The sequence below is a fragment of the Schistocerca serialis genome, chromosome 5, assembly GCF_023864345.2.
Source record: "Schistocerca serialis cubense isolate TAMUIC-IGC-003099 chromosome 5, iqSchSeri2.2, whole genome shotgun sequence".
Lineage (NCBI taxonomy): Eukaryota > Metazoa > Arthropoda > Insecta > Orthoptera > Acrididae > Schistocerca > Schistocerca serialis.
In genome coordinates this window covers 267292761-267315839 of record NC_064642.1, presented here as the reverse complement: position 1 = coordinate 267315839, position 23079 = coordinate 267292761, and the positions used below count along the sequence as shown (strand labels likewise).

The 23079-nt window shown below is 40.2% G+C and overlaps 1 protein-coding gene across 1 annotated transcript in view; it reads right to left on the bottom strand.

Moving 5' to 3' along the window:
• Nucleotides 1-22814, bottom strand: part of LOC126481893 (uncharacterized) — a 148705-nt gene extending 125891 nt beyond the window's left edge. Inside the window, exon 1 of the mRNA XM_050105851.1 lies at nucleotides 22723-22814. Within this exon, the coding sequence (XP_049961808.1) occupies nucleotides 22723-22814 (92 nt within the window). The remainder of the gene's footprint in view (nucleotides 1-22722) is intronic.
• Nucleotides 22815-23079: the final 265 nt, after the last annotated feature.

Here is a 23079-nt window from a genome sequence, read left to right as displayed (position 1 = left end):
TTATTCAGGAACACATATTTTCAATAACTTGCCAGCAGGCATAAAAAGCTTCACAACCAATGAAATTCAGTTTAAAGGAAACCTAAAGGATTTATTGGTAACCAACTCCTTCTACTTCATTTATGAATTTCTCAGTAGAACAAACTGATATATATATATATATATATATATATATATATATATATATATATATATATATATATATATTACATGTGGGGTCCCACAAGGTTCCATTTTAGAATCCTTATTTTTTCTTTCATCAGTAACATTATCACTTTTTCAAACCAACAGCTCACTTCATGGCATCATATATATATATATATATATATATATATATATATATATATGTTTGTGTATAACTTCTGCACAATTTCAGTGCAGTAAATTGTTCATTGTAAGTAAGTATATGTGTGTGTCTGTAAGTACAATCTAACTTATGCACCATATCACTACAGTAATGTGTTCATTGTAAATAAGTATTATAGTAGTTGTATTACACGTTTATAACCTTATAAATAAATAAATATTTTTATTTTAAATTCAGTGCATTAGTATTTGTAAAATTATTCTTTCATATTATGTTCATTAAAAAATGATGATCATTCCACATGGGACCTGTAGAATGGTACATTAGCTTATTTGCTTGAGTAGTCAATATTTGTCATATATTGTTGTTTTTCTGACATGTTCTACATGCTGGAGGGCCTCCTCCCTATGGATCAATTGGAATGAAAGTAAATAGAATCTAATCTAATCTCACCCACCTACAAAGGATATACATGTGGAAAGATCTGTGACAGCGATCGTTTGAATCACATATAACAGCACTTAGATGTCTTCTAATGGTTAGGTCGACAGCCAACGTTGATAAACACACTAAGGTTCGTTTCGTGGTATGGAATGTATTTTCAATTGTCACTGCATATTCATAATCTATTTTATCAGTCCATTCTCTACTAAAGTAACATGTCGTGTCATCTTCTGTTTCATTAAACTTATGTCTAAACATCTCAGCTATTTATGCGCTTCTCACTGTTATATTTTGTAATAACTAAAAGTCTCCACATTTCTGATAACAATACATGTATTAGCACTGTTTGTCAACAGCCTTGAAGTCCATCAACGTTATGTGACATATATGTGTGTGAAGAACAGAATCATTCTTAACCCACGACCATCCATTATTTCGAAGAACAAGGTTTTCTCATACTCTATAAAAATAATCTGATCCTTCGACATCATCCATATGTTAATAGGTATGGATACTATATTCCAGTTTGTGGCACAAAACGTGATTCTGTCTCATAGTCAAGAGCCAAAACAAATTGTTAAATGAAAGAAATTAATATCGAATCGTTTACAACAACTTATTACTTCATATTTCATTTGGTTGTGATATAATACTCTGAAATAATGATCTACACTGGTTTTAAAATTATAAATAAAACTCAGTTATCGTATCACACAGTGTGTCTTTAACTTGACCTTGGAATAGTCGATACTGGCGCAGCTGTTGCATAACGGTGGTATAATAGTTTATGGCGCACAGGAGTGTTTAAAATTGTCACATATAGTTAGTGTAATATGCTTCGTCTTTACATCCTGATGATATTGTCCAAAATTTAGAGAGGATCGTCTTCTTCCTTCTGGCCTTCAATTCCTCTCATCACTGGATCATAATGTTAATTACTGGATTTGGGAACATTAGCAGCAGAGGAACGAAGAAAATCTGATAATGGAATTTCAAAGCTTCAATTAGATACAGTGGGTGTCAGCGAAGTTAAATGCAAAGAAGATAAGGGTTTAGTCCAGAAGAATATGGGATAATATGAACAGCAGCAGAAAATGGTGTAACAGTTTAACACCAGAATAAAGCGGATTATCGATTTTTCGCTTTAGTGTATATTCCTCGGTAATGTTTATGCCGTGAATATTTTTATTAATGTTATTTAATTCAGTGAGCTATATGTCAATATATTACTGGTAATTTTTTAAGTGTTGTATGTAGACACCCTGGAATAGTCAAGGGTGTAACATTATCTGTAAGACTATCGACCGATAGGCTTATATAATGTCTTTGGACGCTCCTCCACGCAGAATAGTTGCTAGAGAGGCAGTCACTGCTTTTGAGTTACTGGGACTACTTCTGACTCAATCGTAAAATGTATTACAGTCAAAGTGTGCTGAGATCTGTGTGTGTTTATGATGGTGCTGAAATGTTCGTCGTTATGGTGGGAAGAGATATTTTGTGTGGACAGACAGTATTTAGAAATATACGTGGCCACAACTTCAAGAGCTTAACTGGCAACAAAATGTAGTGTATGGCCAATGCTGTATATTGTAAATCGATGCCATGAAGAGCCTGTACAATTTATTGCTGCATGACGTTATCAGCCGAAACCCTAAGAAGATTCAGCACAAATTAAAGTCTAACCAGCCTAGAGTTTGTACAGGCATTCCTGCGTTTAGAACTGGTAGTGTGCAAATTATAGTTTTTCATTATGATAGTAATTGATCTTCTCCAGCACGAACATTTTCCGTGACAGGGTCCTCCCTTTCCTTAAGTGAAATTCCGAGTTGTATTAAGAGGCAGAAACTTATCGAAATCAGTGAACAATAATCTAATAACATTTTTTTGTGATTGGTTTGAAACAGTAGAAACTTTGAGAATGCTTTATGGTAACTGCTTACAACTGAACAACAGTTAAATAATAATGACAGTGTGATCTATTTTTTGCGAAACCAAAAGATAATAACTTTAATTTCTTTGAAAGACTGTTGAAAAAGCATTTTACAAAAGTAACTGGTCATGCTCAGGTTAAATGATTTTAACAATCGTCAGTACTACCACTTTCCAGTGAGAGCTTTCAGGCGTTTTTTTTTATTATTGAACATTGCTTCTGAATTTGAAAGGGAATTACGTTTCAACAGTCAAAACAGGAATGACAATTTTCGATTTTACATTACTTTTTACTGATTAACAAAGTTAACTGATTAGGCATTGCAGCGAGCATTACACTGTAGTTGCCGGCCGAAGTGGCCGTGCGGTTAAAGGCGCTGCAGTCTGGAACCACAAGACCGCTACGGTCGCAGGTTCGAATCCTGCCTCGGGCATGGATGTTTGTGATGTCCTTAGGTTAGTTAGGTTTAACTAGTTCTAAGTTCTAGGGGACTAATGACCTCAGCAGTTGAGTCCCATAGTGCTCAGAGCCATTTGAACCATTTGAACCATTACACTGTAGTTATTGCTAAAATCCCTACACCAGGAAATGTATTCAATTATTGCTCCATTTCGAAGCTAATATATAAGAGTTAATACAAACGTATTCCCATACAAGTATACTGAAGGCAGCGAACATTCAGCATTAAGGTGAGTTACGTCGTAATATTCTGCTGGACGCGACGCTATTGCTATAGAGAATTGAATGGGCAGTGCCAGCGCCTTAAGTAGCTGTTCTGTTAAACAGACAGGAAAGAAATCCAAAATTTCCTCTAGTATTTCCATTTCACAGCTATGTCAATGATTGTGAGAAGTTGAGTAGTGTCATATGGTAACAACAAACCGATGTGAGTTACGCTGCTATCGTCATTATTTCGATATTTCATCATACTACAGTTGTCACGCAGTGAGCTGGCGACTGTAAGTTTGTTTCAGCTAACTGTGCAGATTAATGAACTGGAAATCAGAACAACTGACTACTGAAATTTCAAATCGACCATTGAATAATATATCAGTTAACCGAGATTTTGTTTATCGTTGTTGATAGAAAAGCGGGTTAATGACGAATCGGCTGTAACACCTGTACGTTACTACACGATAATTTTACTTCGGTTCAGATGCCTTATTCCACACTGCAGGGATCCTTAGGAAAATGTGTCATTGCAGACAAAATGTAGTACTGGGTGGGGGCATTGTACGTGGTTCCCAGTGACAGGGCAGTGTAATTTGATTACCATTGTTCTGAAACTGAAAAGCGTCCTATTTGAAATTTTCAGGAGTAAGATAAATTTCAGTAAGCAGTAGTATAGAAGGTCGAATTCAGAAAAGAAGGTGGAATAAGAAACACAATATCACGTTCTGAGTACAGAGTTGTTTGACAATAAATTGGATATCAAAATTGAAACAAAGACTATTGGGGATATGGCAGATATAAACAATGTAGTAATAAAGTAGGAAGATTTGATGATAGTATGGAGAATGTAAATTCAAATTACATGGGATATGAAAGTCGTTTGGACGAAAGTGTAACAGAAATGAAACCAGTAGTGGTGCAAGAAATCAAATTGGGTGCAGGTCGCATGGATATGGTAACAGAAATGCTTAAATAAATGGTTTAACTGCCATGAACAACGAAACTGATGAGCTACATAAATCTTTGAGCCCCGACTTGAAGAAGTGAGATCAATCTTTGAGCACCGATTTAAATAATTGGAGAACTGAGTTACGAAATTCTAATCAATCTTTGAATAGTAAAATTAACACGTCTATTCATTCTTGGAAAAATGAAATGGACAAGAAATTTGGAGATGAAAGGAAAACCCTTAAAATTTGTTTACCAATGAAATAAAGAATATGAAGTCAAGTACGCAACAGGAATTGAGTGGCTTTATCGAAGAGAATAGCCAGTATGTGGTGTCCAAAGTAAATCAAAATGTAGATATAAATATGAAGAATGTCAGTAATGATATCCAAACAGATGTTGATCTAAAGAGAGCAACAGTCAGATCAGAGGTGAAGCAGTCTGAAAATCCTTTGCATGAAAAAATGGATATGGTTAAGCAAGAATCGGAATCTCAATTACAGGGAGCTGTAAACGCGATTAACACAGAAACAAGCAAAGTTCAGGAATGTGTGGAAAACCTAGAGAGTACCAAAAGTTTTACTGTAAGCCAAGCGATAGGAGGATCATGTCAGAATCAGACAGGTAATGATCTCGGCAAGTTTGATCCAAAAAAGCAGAAGTCATTCGGCTGTGTTCATGGATGAGTGTAGGCTATTAATACCAAAAGGACTCCCGGGGGAAAGCCGCGTGAGAACTGCCATAACAAGGTTGAGTGTAGGTGCAGGTACCTGAGCAGTTCGCTCCTTGGGGGTTGCGAAACGCTCGATGAATTTTTGAAAAGGTTTGGAAAAGAATACTGGTTAGCAGATAAGCAAGAGGAATTCGAGTATAAAAAGCTATTGCAAGCACCTGTGTAAACAATCGGGGAACCTGAAGGTCAAATGAGTGAAAAATGAATGCTGGACATACCGAGGGACAGACTACCACGAAATGTCCGAAGTTATGTTATGAGGGACCGTGATAAAATCTCGTTTTTAAAGGACGTAGGAGACTGCTGCACAGTAATGGTGAAAATCGGTACCACAATAATGTTAACAACCATCCAAACCGAAACCATTATAACAACAGCAGCAACCAGAATAGAAACCACAATAATTATAGTGGCAGTCATTATCATCAAAATGGTAATAGTAACGACTACAATGTGAGGTCAGCACAGGTAAATGGAGTTGAGAAGAGTCGGAAGAGGTTTTCGTCCAGGAAGAGGAGGTCATAATTGCAGACCTCGTGAAAAAGGTTATGAGGAAAACGACGCTTCATGTCTGTAAAGGGGCGTAGTACCGCGAATAGAATTGGGGGCCCCGACACCAACAGAAAAGAAATCAGTTTTGCTGCAACAATAACGATATAACAGTGAACAGAAAAATTTGTTACAGGTAGTCAAGGTCGCGCAGAGGCTAGCTGGGCCCGAACAACAAAATGGTAATGGCTTGTTAGAAATGCAGGTTCGTGAAATTACAAGTGTTGCCAGAGCGAATACTCGCACATGCACGAGTGGTGCTGCCGCACCGGTTCTAGCCCAGTGTTCATTTGCAAATACGCAAGGTGTCTCGATAAATGAAGTTGAAACTGTGGTTGAGGATAAGGAATGATGATAGCAGCTGAGGGTTTAGAAGAAGGAAACAGGGAAATAAAATAGATTTTATAGAGAATACTGATGAAGCTACGAGGAAGTTGGAGTTCACATGTTTCGGGAAATAGGAGAAGGAGAAGATGAAGTCATGCAATAGTTTTCGCAAGTAGGACATGATCCAAATACGAGCGAAACTACACTGTGTCAGGAAAAGATGTATTAGCTATCATATGGGATTTTAGGAAATTAAAGGTTTTTGAAGGAGACGCAAAATAACAATACATAACGATCGTAAGACGTTGACGTTTTCAAAGAGTGTTCGTCTGATGTATGACAGATTGACAAGGTGGGCAGTATTCATATAGATGATTCATTATGAAATTTGTTACTTTAAAGGAGTTGATAACTGTGTAGCAGATGCCTTGTCAAGACTGCCATTTTATCCTGGTGGTAAAACTAACAGGGAGAGTTCAGAGAGAACATTTAAAATGATGTATTTTAACGAGGTTGAAGGTAAAAGGAAGATAGAGAACACATGTAAAAATATACATCGTTATCAATCTGAAGATGAATGTTTAACGCTAGTGAAAAATAAAAATGATTCTATGAATGAAGAAGGTGCCAAATTTAGACACTATTAAAAACAATCTGGAAATTTTGGCAATGGACCACAAATGTCCACTCCCAAAAACGACAGGGAACTTTGTATACATTTTGGTCGCGTTGGTAGCATATTACATTTACAAAATATTGAAATTGGTGAACACTGCCGAATTTGTTGGCCAAGTAAGTACATATCTGAATTGATAGGCTACTACCATTTAGCTTATGACCACTGTGGACAAAAGAAGTGTACACATAAATATCTAAACATGTAACATTTGTTAATATAACTAAGAAAGTAAAGGAAAGTGTATGGGCTTGTGATAAATGTCGGAGAGAAAAAGTGATGGACTTAACTAGTAATGGTGCCGTGCAAAGCATTTAGCCTAAAGACAATCTGTAAATTTTGTCAATGGACCATAAATGCCCACTGCCAAAAATGACAGGAAACTTTGTATACATTTTGGTGGCGTTGGATACTTTTTCCAAAGTTATAAAATTGTATACATTGAGAAAAGCTACTGCAAAAGCAGTATTCTTTAAATTAGCAAATAAACATTTTGTGGATATCAGACATCAAAACCTGTACTATCTGACAATGGGCCTCGATTTACATCCCAAGTTTCGGATGAGGGAATAAATGAAGTGGTGTAGTGATTCATATTGCGGCCTACCACCCTCAAACTAACCCATCTTAACGATGTATGTGTGAATTGGTCAGTTATTTTAGGACTTATTGTCATAGTGATCATACAGCTTGGGCAAATATGTATCTGAAATGGAAGAAATAATGAACTCATTCTGACATGAAAGAATGAGCTTCTCTCCAATTGAAATTAGTTTTGGTCATTGACTAAAGAGCATAATAGAAGAGATAATCAAATTTCCACCAACATAAGAATTGGGTATGTCACAGAAAAAGAAATTTTGGAGAGAAAGGATGATGAAGTGCGTTGAAGCATGAACAAAGGGGCTTGATGAGAAAGTGAAACAAGTTAAATTCAAGGTAGGAGATGTTGTCATTATGAAAACTCACGAGAAAGCCAGTGAAACCGACAGTGAAATACATACGTTCAAATTCATTAACAAATGACCATTTAGCATTGAGTTTGTTCTTCATCCTAATGCTTTTTGCTTGGTTTACCCTCGGTCTGTGAAAGGCGAAATGTCTGTAACATTATAGATCTGAAACATTACCAAAATAAAAAAAAATTAATGTTAACATTCATTTATGAAGTCAAAAATAAAAGTACAAAAATACATAATTCGACTTAACTATGAAATTTGTATGAATAAGTACAGAGTATCATATGATACTACTTTTATAAAATTCATTATGTATGTAAATTTTTTATAGATATGTGTACTGAGACTGGTTACTTAAATTACAGATAACGAGCAATAATATAAAAGAGATGAACTGACAGCTTGGATAATAATTCTAGAAAGTAACTAAAGTGGTGAATAGAAAAATAATTGGAAGTGAGTGTCTATGAACATGCTTGGCATGCTGGCACCAGAACACAAAATATCTTGAAAAGTTGTTTGGCACAAGTGAAATATATGTGTTCTTTTACGGGAATGAAACATAAAATATGCAAATATAAAAACTAATAAATGCTTATAAAGACTAATATGTCATAGACAGCAAATTAGTGAGATGATATATAAGTGTACAGAGATAAAATTATGCTTTTAAAGTACAGTAAAGTAATAATTTGTTAAAATTGCTATGAGTAATAACTATTCATGTTGTGAACAAATATATTTTTCAATAATTAGTAAGAGTGACAAAAACGCTTGCCATGTATTTCTGCGTATGTAAAAATGTATGTGTGTAAATACTGTAACTGAAATATTGAAAAAATTGTTATTGTAGTTCATGTAGCTAAGATATGAAAAATTTTCATAAAACTGGTAGTCATTGCTCTGTTGAAATTTCAAAATACCGTAAGCACTGTGCTATGTGTTTGAAGTTTCCTTGAGTCTACATCTTGTAATGTAGATCAATGAAAAATGGAGCACATGTAACATCTCAACACAGTGGATTATCGATATTTCGCTTTGATGGATGGTTAGCACTGTGTATATTTTTTCTGTAATGTTACGCCGAGGATATTTTTAAGACTTTTATTTAATCCAGTGACATAAATGTCAATACATTACTGATAAATGTTTCAATTACTGTTTGTAGACACGTTAGAATAGTCAAAGGTGTAACATTATCGGTAAGAGTATCGATCGGTAGGTTTCATTAATGGACGCACCTGCACGCGAAATAGTTTTTGGAGAGGCAGTCATTGCTTTTGCATTGCTAGAGTGCTTATGGTTCAGACGTAAAACGTATTACAGTCAAATTGTGCAGAGATTTGAGACTGTCTATGAGATGCTAAAATGTTCGTCGTTATGCTGCAATGAGAAGGTTTTGTATGGACAGACAGTATTTGGAATTATGTGGGCAAAGTACCAAACTTCGAGAGCTTAACTGGCAACAAGCTAATCACAAAAACAGAATGTACTGTGGGGCCAATGCTGTGTATTGGACGAGCGATAAAGGGCCTGTACGATTTATGTTATCCGCAGAAGCACCTAAGAAGATTCAGCACAAATTAAGATTTAACTAGTTTATTCTACGAGTTTGTACTGACATTCCAGCGTTTAGAACTCATAGTGTTCAAATTGTAGTTTCTCATTGTGACAGTAATTGTTGTGCTACAGCCTGAAAATTTTCCGTGAAAGGGTCCTCCCTTTCCTTATGTGAAATTCCGAATTGTATTAAGAGACAGAAACTTATCCAAATGAGTGAACAATAATCTAATAACATACTTTTTGTGATTAGCTTGAAACAGTCGAAACGGTGAGAATGCTTTGTGTTAACTGTTCACAATTGAACAACAGTTAAATAATAATGTTTTCTGAAACTGAAAGGTAATAACCCTAATTTCTTTAAAAGACTGGTCAAAAAGTATTTCAGAAAAGTAACAGGTCATAGTCACATTAAATGATTTTAACAATCGTCAGTAGTACTACCTTTCCCATGATAGCTTTCAGGCTTTTTTTTGTTAAACATTGCTTCTTAATTTGAAAGAGCATTGCGTTTCATCTATCAAAACATGAATGTCAGTTATCAGTTTTACATTATTTGTTACTGATTAACAAATTAACTGCTTAAGCATTGCAGCGAGCATTACACTGTAGTTATTGCTAAAATCACTACACCAGAAAATGTATTCAATTATTTTTTCCATTTTCGAAGCTAATATATAAGAGCAAATACAGACGTATTCCGGTACAGGTATACTGAAGACAGCCAGTATTAAGCATTAAGGTGAATAACGTCGTAATATTCTGCTAGATGCGACCCTATTGCTATAGAGAATTTAATGTGTAGTGCTAGCGCCTTGAGTAGCTGTTCTATTTAACAAACAGAAAAGAAACCCATCTTTTCCTGTAGCATTCCAGTTCATAGCTGTGTCAGTGTATTGTGAGAAGTTGAATAGTGTTGTTTGCTAATAGAAGAACGAGGTGAGTTACGCTGCTAGTGTCATTATTCCAATATTTGATCATACTAGAGTTGTTGGCACAGCAGCGAGCTGGCGACCGCAAGTTTGTTTCAGCTAACTGTGCAGATTAATGAACAGGAAATCAGAACAAATGACCACTGAAATCTCAAATCGATTATTGAAAAATATTCAATTATGCGAGACATTGTTTATCGGCATTAACAGAAAAATTTTATTGACACGAATCGGTTATAACACCCACCATGTCATTGCACCATAATTTTACTTCGGATCAGACACACTATTCCATATTGTAGGGATCCTCCGGAACACTCGTCATTACAAAGTGCAGTGCGGAAGTGGCGGCGTTATTACGGGAGTAGAATTTATTATGAAAAGGAAGGTAAGGCAGAGGGTGAGTTATTGTGAACAGTCCAGTAATGGGGTTGTTCTCTTCCAATTCAAAAGAAAACTAAAACCGACAACGATAGTTCAGGTGTAATGTAGGTGTCACAAGCAGAAGATGAAGAGATAAAGAAAGTATATGAGGGTACTGAACAGGAATATAGTATGCAAAGGAGGACTGAATGCGGTTGTAGGGGAAGGACCATAAGGAAAAGTTACAGGGAAGTATGGGCTTGATAGCTCGCCCAGTTAGCCATGCGGTCTAACGCATTGCTTTCCTGGCGGCAAGGCGTGCCGGTCCCCGGCACGAATCCGCCCGGCGGATTAGTGCCGAGGTACGGTGTGCCGGCCAGTCTGTAGACGGTTTTTAAGGCGGTTTTCCATCTGCCTCAGCGATTGCGGGCTAGTTCCACTTATTCCGCCTCAGTTTCACTACATCGGGGATTGCTGCGCAAACACTTTCTCCATGTAAGCATACACCATAATTACTCTACCACACAAACAATGGGGTTACCCTCGTCTGGCGTGAGACGTCCCCGTTGGGGGGGGGGGGAGGGGGGGTGCACTGCGGTCCGAACCGCACAATAACCCTGGGTTCGGTGTGGGCGGCGGTGGGGTGAGTGGACTGCTGTAGCCTGTTGTGGGGTTGTGAACCACTGAGGGCTACGGTGGGGACGAAGCCTCTCCGTCGTCTCTAGGTCCCCAGTTCCATACAATATAGAACGATAGAATTGGCTTGATAGCACGAATGAGAGGGGAGAAAGACTAACTCAGTGCAACAATGAATTTTAGCTAGTAATAGCGAGTAGTCTGTTCAAGAATCAGAAGAGGAGATATACTTCAAAAGATTCAGAAACAGTGGAACATACCAGTTGGATTACATCATGGTCCGACAGAGATTCCGAATAAGATATTGGATTGTAAAGCTCACTCAGGGGCAGATATAAACTCAGATTACAATTAAGTAGAGATAAAGAGTAAATTGAAGTTTAAGAGAATCGTCCAGAAGAAATATCGTGGAAGGAAGGCAGTGGGATAGTGAAGTACTGAGGAATGCTGAGATGTCGTTGAAGTTCACTAACGATATCGATACTGTAACACGAATAAAAATGGTTCATATGGCTCTGACCACTATGGGACTCAACTTCTGAGGTCATCAGTCCCCTAAAACTTAGAACTACTAAAAACCTAACTAACCTAAGGACATCACACACATGCATGCCCGAGGCAGGATTCGAACCTGCGACCATAGCGGTCTCGTGGTTCCAGACTGTAGCGCCTAGAACCGCACGGCCACTCCGGTCGGCTTGATACGAATATTACAAGAGGCAGTTTGCTGAAAACGAGTGGACATCTCTAAACAGAGCAATCACAGATGTTGTACAGTCAAACATAGGTACAAGGGAGGTAATACCGAAAAAGCCTTGAGTAGCAGAAGAAATACTTCAATTGTTTCACGAAAGAAGCAAGTATAAAAATGTTCAGAAAAGACAGTAATACAGAAATATAAATAAATAGGATACGTAGGGAAGCTATGGCGAAATGGCTACAGGAAAGTGTGAAGACATCGAAAAAGAAAGGATAATAGGAAGGACCGATTCAGGATATAGATATATCACTGAAATGAACAGCAAGGGTGGCAACATAAGACTGCAGTCATAGTCCCACTATGAAACGCACAGGAAAGAGTGGGTATATGGAAGGAGTACATTGAACACCTCCATAAATTTTCTGATGACGCTATTAAAGAAGAAATTGAAGGCAAAATAGAAGAGATAGTGGATCCAATAATAGACTGAACGTCTAAAACAGCTGTAAAAGGCTTGAGATCAAATGAGGCAGAAGGGATAGTTAACATTCCATAGGAATTTTGGAAATCAGTGAGGCAATCAAACGATTATTCAGTTTCATGTTTAGAAACTATGACATAGGCGACTTACCATCAGACTTTCGAAATAACATAATCTGTACAATTCTGATGATAGAAAGAGAATATAAGTGTGAGATTATCACACAAACAGCGTAACAGCTCATGTATCCAAGCTGCTAACAACAATAATAAACAAAAGAAATGAAAAGAAAATAGAGGATCTGTCAGTTGACCATCAGTCTGACTTCAAGTAATGTAAACGCACCAGACAGGCAGTTCTGACCTTCCGGTTGATAAAGAAAGCAAGACTGGAGAAGAAACAAGGCGCAGTTGTGTGATTTGTTGATCTAGAATAAGCATTCGGCAATGTAAAATGGTGCAAGATATTTGAATTTCTAAGAAAAATAGCAATAATCTATAGGGAAAGACGGGTAATATATAATGAGTACAAGAACCAGGAGGGACGAACAAGAGTCGGAGACGAAGAACGAAATCGTCGAATCAAAAATCACGTAATTGTGCGGGTACTATGGGAAGCAAATGCTGGGATATACGGAAGTTTGGGTCTGTCCGTGAAGTGTTTCCAGACAGCCGAAGCAGTGAAGTCGATCACTCATGTTAAGTGAGAAATTCGGTTTCGAGTCCCGGTCCGGCACAAATTTTCATTTGTTTCCAGTTGATTATGTAATATGGTGGTACCGTATTCGCAGTTTGAATATATTTCAAGAAAATAATTATATTCGTGTCAGCTGTACTGTGATCGCTAAAGGTTAGTACTACAGAAGTTTATTGGTTCGCATCTATTGTCGGAATTGAAAACATGCTGAAACTCTAACGACAAAAAAGTCTTCGTAATGCATATTGAAATAAATGAACATCGTTAAAAATGACTTGACTTTCCGGACAGGTCGACTCATAGCTGTAGCTGGATCTCACCATGCTCATAATCTAGAAATGGTGGCTGAAGTAGCTGCACACTTAATCGTTGGCTCTGTGCCTCTAATTTTATGTTAGTCAGGTGAGAGCCTCTCGCTGTCGAAGTGAGGTCTGTCTCAGGTTGCGCATGGCTGGCTGAAGAATAACTTTCTGCAGTCTGCGTATGACAATGAAGGCCAGGTTCTCTCCGTCTTTCTGGCGTTACGTAATTTTGATTGGTTGAATGATACACATTACGAATGCCTACCGGTAATAAGTTGTCTTAAAAGACACTAGTCTCCCTCCCTTAATCTTTTTCAATTGATTAACCATTTACGAATTTCGTAGTACTTGGCGCTCGAATGCTGTATCCCATTCTCTCCCTCTCTCTGTCTACGTTCGCCTGTCGGCCAATAAAGGCAGACCTATGTAAGTGCAACCGTGTTTCTTTCTTCCACTCCCAAATTGTTTAGGTTACCCAACGGTAGCTGTTTTTATAGTTCATTAAACATTTTGTGTTGTGGAGCCTGGGAGTGGTGGCGGTGTTTTATAGTCTTCGAGAGTGCCTTGAACTCTTTCGTTCCCACTACACATTCTCAGACGCTATCTTAGCGATCTGTGTATTTCGCCGAATTCTCACTGCCTGTCGTGCCGTCCCCAAAAGGATTTCTTCCTGGACTCTGCCAAAACAGCACCCGTCCCCAAGCCAAACACAGCTCGTTAAAAACAGACTGCGTTGTTCCCACATAGCGTAGAGATACAGTGTGCGTTGTGACCTTTAGACTTCCGGCGCCGAGTCGGCTTACATCAATGCACTGTACAGTGTGACCCCCTGACGTAGTTCTTTGCATATGTTCTTGTGCCTTCCGCGAATTCTGCTGTGACTGTTTCCCCGCCAGCTGACACGACACACAGCACGTGCTCTTGCTACAGCGAAGTCCAATATGCTTCCATAGACGCTTCTTATTTATGTCTACGTACAATTAATTCAACATAGGAAATTGCAATCTGCATTAGTTAAGTACTGGCAATTACTGGTATTAATTCATATTTCATTTATTTGTGGAGATTAATTAACTGGATAGACTTTTTATTTCGGGTTTTACAACAGTTACGGGACAGTTTGGGAAAAACAGAAGCGCAACAGTTTGGAGCACAGCACTGTTTAGTAAGGAATCATAGACTGTGGGAAAATCGGACCAGAAGAGAATCGAAAGGTTTTAATGTACTGCTACAGTAGAATGTGTAAAAATTGGACAGGATAATCAGGAATGTGGAAGTTCGCCGCAGAGAAAAGGAATATTTGGAAAAAGAAACTGACGAGAAGAATGGTCAGAATGGCCGGACGTCTGTTAAGGCATCGGGGTATAGCCTCCAAAGTACTAGAGGGAACTGTAACAGGTAAAAACTGTACAGGAAGACAGAGACCGTATTACATCCAACAAATAAGTTGGATGCAAGAGGTACTCTGAGATGAAGAGGTGGCACAGGAGAGGAATTCCAGGTGCGTCGCAGCATCAAACCAATCAGAAAAAAAGGTAGACAGTGATCCTGGATACCTTTCCTGTCCAAGTCCCCGGGAAACAAAATAGATTAAAATCCGGAAAAATTAGCAAACCTGCCATTCAAACAGGCATACCGGTACATATGATCTGCGATGAGGACATCTGGCTGAATGAGGAATTAGATGAAGCCTTGTGTTATAAAAGACTTGCATAAAAAACTGCCCTCCAGGATTTCCCTTTCCAGTTTTCAGAAACTCCGTCTTCAGTTGACAGGATTGGCAATCACACTTGAGCAGAAGTAACCAATTAGCTGGGAATACCAGGAAAAGTTGCACACTGCTGAGACAATTCATTTCTACACAGAATCTAGACGACCTGAATGTGCAATAGTATACGTTAAATGCCTGTAGCGACATATCATGAAGTAAAGGGTGCTGCTTCCAGATTCCCGAAACAAGATGGAACACGATGATAATTTGTGTACTGCAAAGTGCTGAAAGATGTAACAGGAAACCATTATATGTACCATGGGTGTCTTTTAGTCTGTACTTGATCTGATAGCGAAGTACAGTGCTAATGCAGGCATAAGTGTTTCGAAGCATGCTGTTCAGTGCACGTTGTTGAACACTGGGCTCACTAGCAGGCAAGCCCTACGTGTTCTCATGTTGACATCGTTAATTACTATTGCAGCTGCTACAGGACCATGAAGATTTGATTCGACTACGGATCAATGGAAACGTATTAGTTGGTCAGCCGGCCACTGTGACCGAGCGGTTTTAGGTGCTTCAGTCCGGAACCGCGCTGCTGCTACGGTCGCAGGTTCGAATCCTGCCTCGGGCATGGATGTGTGTGATGTCCTTAGGTTAGTTAGGTTTAAGTAGTTCTAGGTCTAGGGGACTGATGACCTCAGATGTCAAGTCCCAGGGTGCTTAGAGCCATTTGAACCATTTAATTGGTCGGGTGAATCACATCTCGTGTTGTACCAGTATTATACGACCTTTCTACTACAGCACCTGTGTGCTAAGAAACAAAAACGGACTGGGAGTAAAGTGTCAAGCAGCATCCAAAATGAGATTAGCGCAAACTTCCATATTTAGGGCCACCTAGTAGATAAAGGACTGTTGCTACCTTGGAAGCAAATTTAAGAGTGACAGACGAATGAAGGAGGACGTAAAACGCATTCCTCATTCTTTCGTATATCAAACATAAGCCTCAATTTGTGGAAGGATTTTTTGAGATTGTACATCTGCAGCGCAACATTGTGTGGAAGTGAATCATGGACTGCGAGGAAACTGTGATGAATAGGATCGATGTGTCTGCGATGTAATAATAAAGAAGAATGAAAAAAAATTGATTTTATAATTAATAAGTTGTGGCACAACTTGACTAGAAGAAGGGATCGGTTGGTAGGACATGTTTTGAGGCATCAAGGGATCACACATTTAGCATTGGAGGGCAGCGTGGAGGGTAAAAATCGTAGAGGGAGACCAAGAGATCAATACACTAAGCAGATTCAGGTAGATGTAGGTTGCAGTAGGTACTGGGAGATGAAGAAGCTTGCACAGGATAGAGTAGCATGGAGAGCTGCATCAAACCAGTCTCAGGACTGAAGGCCACAACAACAACAACAATTAATAAGGAGGTCCTCCACAGAATCAATGAGGAAGAAATATATTAATATAAGCAGACGAAATGGCATGTGTTAACACATCAGTAGTAGAAGGAGTCGTAGAGGGCAAACAATGCAGAGGAAGACAGAGATTGGAAGTATCCCACAAATGGTCGAGGACGTTGTGTATTAGTGCCATTGTTAGATAAAGAGTTTGGCACAGAGAGGAAAACGTTGCGGGCTGCATCAAGTCACTCAGAAGTCAGTTGATGCAAACCTTTAGGGTCAGGATCAGAATGAGGGAAGGATGGAAGATTAAAGTTTAACGTCTCGTTGACAGCGCAGTCGTTAGAGAAGGAGCACAAGCTTGGATTACGAAAGTATGAGGAAGAAATCCCTTTTCAAAGAAACCATCGTGCTATTTGCCTAGAGCGATTCAGGGAAATCACGCAAGACACTTAGTCTGGATAGTGGTACAGGTATTTGCACAATCGTCTTCCCGAATGCGAGTCCTGTTTGCTAACAACTGCGCCATCTCACTCAGAAACATGTGATAGATGATCTTAAAGTGAGCACTTTGTGATACGAGCCTAATAGTCGTAAATTGGCCTTTTTAGTGTCTATATCGTGTAGTAACAACTTAAGCTCGAAACAAATGTTTAAAATACTACTGCCAAACCTATTGCATATTTTACGGCAAAATCTATTGACATGTTGAACTCTGAGTTCAAAATTATTTGGTCCCAGTGCTTACGCAAGTTCTTTTCTTAAGGGATGTAATTGTTGCTCCGCCCCTTACTCTCCTAACTGTATCTACAAAGTGTGCATTTCATGGACAACTTGGTTCTTACTTATTGAAGGCTCTCCTCCCACTTGACCCAACATCATCTCATCGAAGTCTAAAATAAGAAAACATCTTTGTCAACAATATTTACCTAGTGTCTGTGGCTTGAAAGAACCCGTTTCGCATAATTCACGGTGATAAATTTCCTCTGTGGCTCCTAGTGGAAGGACTTCTTTTTGTACATTAATTCGTCATTCCAGGTACTACGTAATGCTGCACTGTACAGTATATGCATATTTGCAAGTTCCTTTAAGGGGTAATAGTGCATCTTCGAAAACTCTGAACAAGATCCTGTACGTGTGGTTACTATCTATCTGAACACCTAGAAATTTGAACTGTTTCGTTTCACTAACCATATGCACATTCTGTGGAATTAAAACTTCGAGTTTTGGTGACTTGTATACTCATCACAGAGCATAATGTATCGTTTCTCAAGATAGCGTCAATAAAGTAAGATGTTCATAAGCATGTACAGTATGGACGTCGCATGCGTCACTTGTTCAAGAGCTCGTACGCCTGAAATGTAGACATCCGACTATTGGTTCCTTGCATCAAAAGACTGAGTTTAGAGTCCTCTAACGTCTGTACAGTTATGATTCTAAGGTTTTGGACGCGCTATACAGAGTAACATGAGGCTTGTGACGTGTGTTTTAAATGCAGACATCTAGAGGCTCGTTGCTACTGAATCTGCAGACACTACTGACGTAATGTTATATGCTGCTGCCGAAGGTTTGATGTTGATATTATTGCTGGTGCAGACGATGTATATAATGCTGTTAGTCGGTTGACGAGATGGCTGCGACGGCAATAACAAGATAACATCCGGTGGAGTAGTAAAGATTGATGGAACAACATAGCAAGAATGGTATTTTGATCATACTAATCGGTGCTAGGATTACAAAACAGGAAGTTATGAAGACAGCGATATGTTGATAGTAAGGATAAGAATTAAAATAAGAGAAATGAGGGGAAGGGTATGAAATTCTGGGGGGATAGATGTTTTTGAAGTGATTGTGTGAAAATAAATGCCATTGAGTGCCATTGATCATAGGCAGAGGAAGCAGAGAGTTGTCAATTTGATGAATTTGCGTAGGGAGATCGGTATTAACGAGAGGTGGTTTAGATTTGCATTCGCCGTAGTATAATAGACGTGCTCGGTTCTAGATACTCCACGTATGAGAGGACTGATGTTGATACACAGAGAATCTCAAAGCGTGAGCATGTATAGGGATTCGAGTCGTTTTGAGAAGGATAATCATTACTATTACGCTTTTGGATGGGCATAGTTTCTGGGGACAGCTTTGAAATTATGAATTTTGTGCGGTGTTGAGATAATGCATTTTGGATTAAAAGTCCAAGAATTAAGAGAGTAGGATAAGTGACTCTATAACTATTCCAGAATTAATACCATTTATTACTTTTAGTATACAATGTAAATTATTTCATCCTCAATTTGATCGGTGGCGAATATGATTTTGACTTGTTGGTTACACCTCGGAATACGATTGACTGGCGAGATGGCAATAATGATTCAAATGCTGTAGTAATTGAGAAATAGTCGAATCAAATAAGTCAGTGGGGATTGAATGAAGGTTTTTAAAAAGTGTAGGGCGGCGGTATTTTGCCTTCGTACATTATCAATCAATTTAATTAATTTGATCGATTAGATTAACATATTTATAGCGTTTGGGACCAAAGGGATCATTTTATTAACTGTAGTGGCAGATATTGGGAGCTCAAGAACTAGAATCTGTAGTACTGCATGCTTTAAAAAATTATTTTTACATTTTCTAGGACAGTGATAGAGACTGAGGAAGCAACGGACTTTGGGCAGGTCGCCATTGTCAGGGTCATCGCCGAAGGTTGAATAGGGGCACTAAAGACAGCCATCTAAAAAGAATAACCTGCAGTTCTTCAGCCCTATCAGAGTGTGGTTCAAATGGCTCTGAGCACTATGGGACTTAACATCTGAGGTCATGAGTCCCCTAGAACTTAGAACTACTTAAACCTAACTAACCTAAGGACATCACACACATCCATGCCTGAGGCAGGATTGGAACCTGCGACCGTAGCGGTCGCGCGGTTCCAGACTGAAGCGCCTAGAACCACTTGGCCACACTGGCCGGCTCCATCAGAGTGTGTCTCCAATCGTCGCACGGGCATCTGGCAGACTGTTCTGTTGCTGGTGCCTTGTCCTGCAGTTTCGCAGGGTCGGCATAGTTAGTGTCCTTCCTGCCGCCACCCCCACGCCCTGGGATGGAATGAGTGAACCCCAGCTATCTGCGTCTAGTAGAATTCATGGAATAGTGCGAACGTGTTCAGATGTCTGCGAGTCGTATAACTGAGGCGGAAGGGGGGGACCAGAACGGTATTCACGAAGCACGATTTGGAAAACCGCCTAAAAACCACATCCGGGCAGGTCGGCACACCAGCCGACGTCGGTAATCCGCCGGGCGGATGCGATCCCATCCGAGTCCAGAAAGCAGCGCATTAGCGCTCTCGGCTAACCTGGTGGGTCCACAGGTGCTTTCGAGACAATAGTTAAGAAATGCATAGCACTTTCCCGCCACTGTATCCAGGAGTCCTTGTGATTGGCTAAGCCCTAGCTTCTAGAACATTTAGTATGAACTGCTCAGGGATGGCCAGCGGTTTCATGGTTAGAATGAGTGGGAGGTAATCAAGTTGTTCAAAAATGTTCAACTGTGTGTGAAATCTTATGGGACTTAACTGCTAAGGTCATCAGTCTCTAAGTCCGCCCCAGTAGCTGAGTGGTCAGCGTGACGGATTGCCGTCCTCTGGGCCCGGGTTCGATTCCCGGCTGGGTCGGAGATTTTCTCCGCTCAGGGACTGGGTGTTGTGTTGTGTTCATCATCATTTCATCCCCATCCGGCGTGCAGGTCGCCCAATGTGGCGCCGAATGAAATAAGACCTGCGATATGGCGGCCGGACCTGCCCCGCGAGGGGCCTCCCGGCCAATGACGCCAAACGCTCATTTCCATTTCCATCAGTCTCTAAGCTTACACACTACTTAACCTAAATTATCCTAAGGACAGCCGGCCGCGGTGGTCTAGCGGTTGTGGCGCTGCAGTCCGGAACCGCGGGACTGCTACGCTCGCAGGTTCGAATCCTGCCTCGGGCATGGGTGTGTGTGATGTCCTTAGGTTAGTTAGGTTTAAGTAGTTCTAAGTTCTAGGGGACTTATGACCTAAGATGTTGAGTCCCATAGTGCTCAGAGCCATTTGAACCTAAGGACAAACGATCACACCCATGCCCAAGGGAGGACTCGAAACTCCGCCGGGATCAGCCGCACAGTCCATGACTGCAGCGCCTAATCTGGTTGTAATGAAAACTGTAATTGGCTGAATCAAGTGTCCATATTACTGAACTGAGGTTTGCTAATACTGAAGCAGAATGTGCCAGAGGACTCCTGGTGGGTATGAAGCTGGCACAAGTAGCTGGAGAGGGTATAATTTGTTTGAGATATGGCTGACAACGTGTCCAGTGTACACACTCAAACTTAGTCCCAGGAAGTACCAATCGTGCCACTTGAAGGAGAATCATTTTGTTTGTCTGCGGCATAGTCTGCTCCTGGCAAGTGTGTAAGCAGATTATATTGACTCATGAACTGATTCTGTATTTTTTTAACTTCAAATGCAGAAGTTTGCAGGCTCGACCACACGTCCTCTGTGTAATTAAATTCACATCTGAACGTACACTTTGTCTCCACGACGTCCGCAATCTTCCACAAATCGACACAGCAGATGTGCTCTCCACTCGACTTTTTATGGTGACACATGTGCCACAGGTTGAGACATAGGGAATCGTAATTATAAATATGTCCAGTTCCAATAGATTACTCTCTGAGATCTGTGATGTCAGCGCCACTCAGGGTAGAGATTCCTACTAATAAAGAGGCTAGACAGTATCAACCATTTCAGTGTTTCTGTCGTGAAAATGGGGAACGCGATTTTTGCAAAAAAGGCATGTGTTGGGCAATCTTAAATTAGTGTGACCAGTGGAATTAACTGAATGTTGTAATTGTAGAGATTCCATTTCGTAATTACCTTGATTTTTTGTGATAAATATCTTGATAGCATGCCACTGTTCTTACGTAACTAGGATTACTCTTTACCTCGCTGATCCTGAAAAGATTGTTTAAGAACATTAATTAAATAATTTTTGTGTAATGTCTGAGGCTGTCAACAGTAGTAGTGCTTGCCAGCTCGTAACATTTCACAATCACGACCCATCCCAGTGTTGCCTAAGAATGGTATGGAATATTACGGCGGGTTTGATGGTTGGGTTGGGTTGTTTGGGGAAGGAGACCAGACAGCGAGGTGATCGGTCTCATCGGATTAGGGAAGGATGGGGAAGGAAGTCGGCCGTGCCCTTTCGAAGGAACCATTCCGGCATTTGCCTGGAGCGACTTAGGGAAATCACGGACAACGTACATCAGGATGGCCGGACGCAGGATTGATGGTGATTAAACTTTTATGAAACATGATGTAGGTAATGTTGATGGTGGAAGTACTTCCTGGTGTCACAGACGTCGTTTCTGTGATACTGAACAAAGATCGCGGTGCCACACCAAAGTCAGTAATTGCATATCGATATTACAGACATTAGAGTTGTCTCGCTGCAATCCGCAGTGACGAATGGGAGAGGCTAAAGAAGGCACGCCCTCTCTCTCAGCACAGCAGCGCCCTTGCATGGAGGTGAATAATCAGTCGAGCGAGGAAGCTTTCTGCCCAGTTCGTGACAGCAACTGAAGCAGTCAAATACCTCGAGTAGGATTAAAGTGTTATTCAAGTCTCAGATGAAAAAGTACTTTTGTAAACGTTGAGAACCGTTTGTTAACTATAGCTTAAAGTGACGCTTTAGTAATCAATGACATCTGTAAATTATCAAGCATTGCTGTAGCAAAGGATGTACCAAGTTATGTAAATCTTCGTATTTATTCATGTAATAAAGTGAATTGATATTTTATATGCTGTAGTTCCAGTGGGCAATCAAAGAAGCCATTGTTATGGCCAGACGACTATAGTTTCCGTCAATAAAATTGTTCTGGGCTGTTGACCGTATTGCCGATATATAAAATGGTCTGACGCTTCGGCCACTATTGTAAGTGGCCATCCTCAGGGCTTTGTGCTGAGCTGATTGCTGAATGAGGGAGACTGTATCTTACACAGTAGCGGAGGGAGCTGTTTACGTAAACAGTATAAGATGTAAAGTCTCTCTCACTCAACAGTCAACTTAGCACAAAGCCCTAAGGAAGGCCACTTACAATAGTGGCCGAAACGTCAGACCGTATTATATATCGACAATACGGTCTACAGCCCAGAACAGTTTTATTGGCAGTGACAACGGTCGCGGAAGCTTGCGCTTATAGACTGTAGTTTCATATGGTGGCAACAGTTTCCATGACGGACATGTTCAGCATCTGGCAGTTTGAGATGTTTACATGGAATTATTGTCTTCGAACGTGGTTACGTGGGTGTGAGGGGCCTCATTAGAACGTGGCGCCTAGTCCGGCGCTGCTGGACGCCGCTCACCTGCCGGCAGCGCTGGTGCCGGCTTTGGCGACCTGCCGGCAGCCGTGCAGCGAGGTCTGCGCGGAGAACTCCGCCGCGAAGCGCCTCCACATGGCGTGGCGGGGCGCCGCGACTGCTAACGAGCCCAGCGCAAACTGCGCTCGCGCGCAACGAAAACAAACACCTTTCCGTGTCACAAGACTGATTGCTGTTTGCCCGCAGGCGACTGACTTCGTAGATAACGAGAGCGAATGATAGCAATGATTAATGATCGTGCGGGGCAGATGAGAGTGATAAATTCTCACGTTACTAGAGAAACATCTCGATGCAAAAATACTCCCTCCATTATTCTGCTTTTTCGATTAGAGGTTCTTGTGA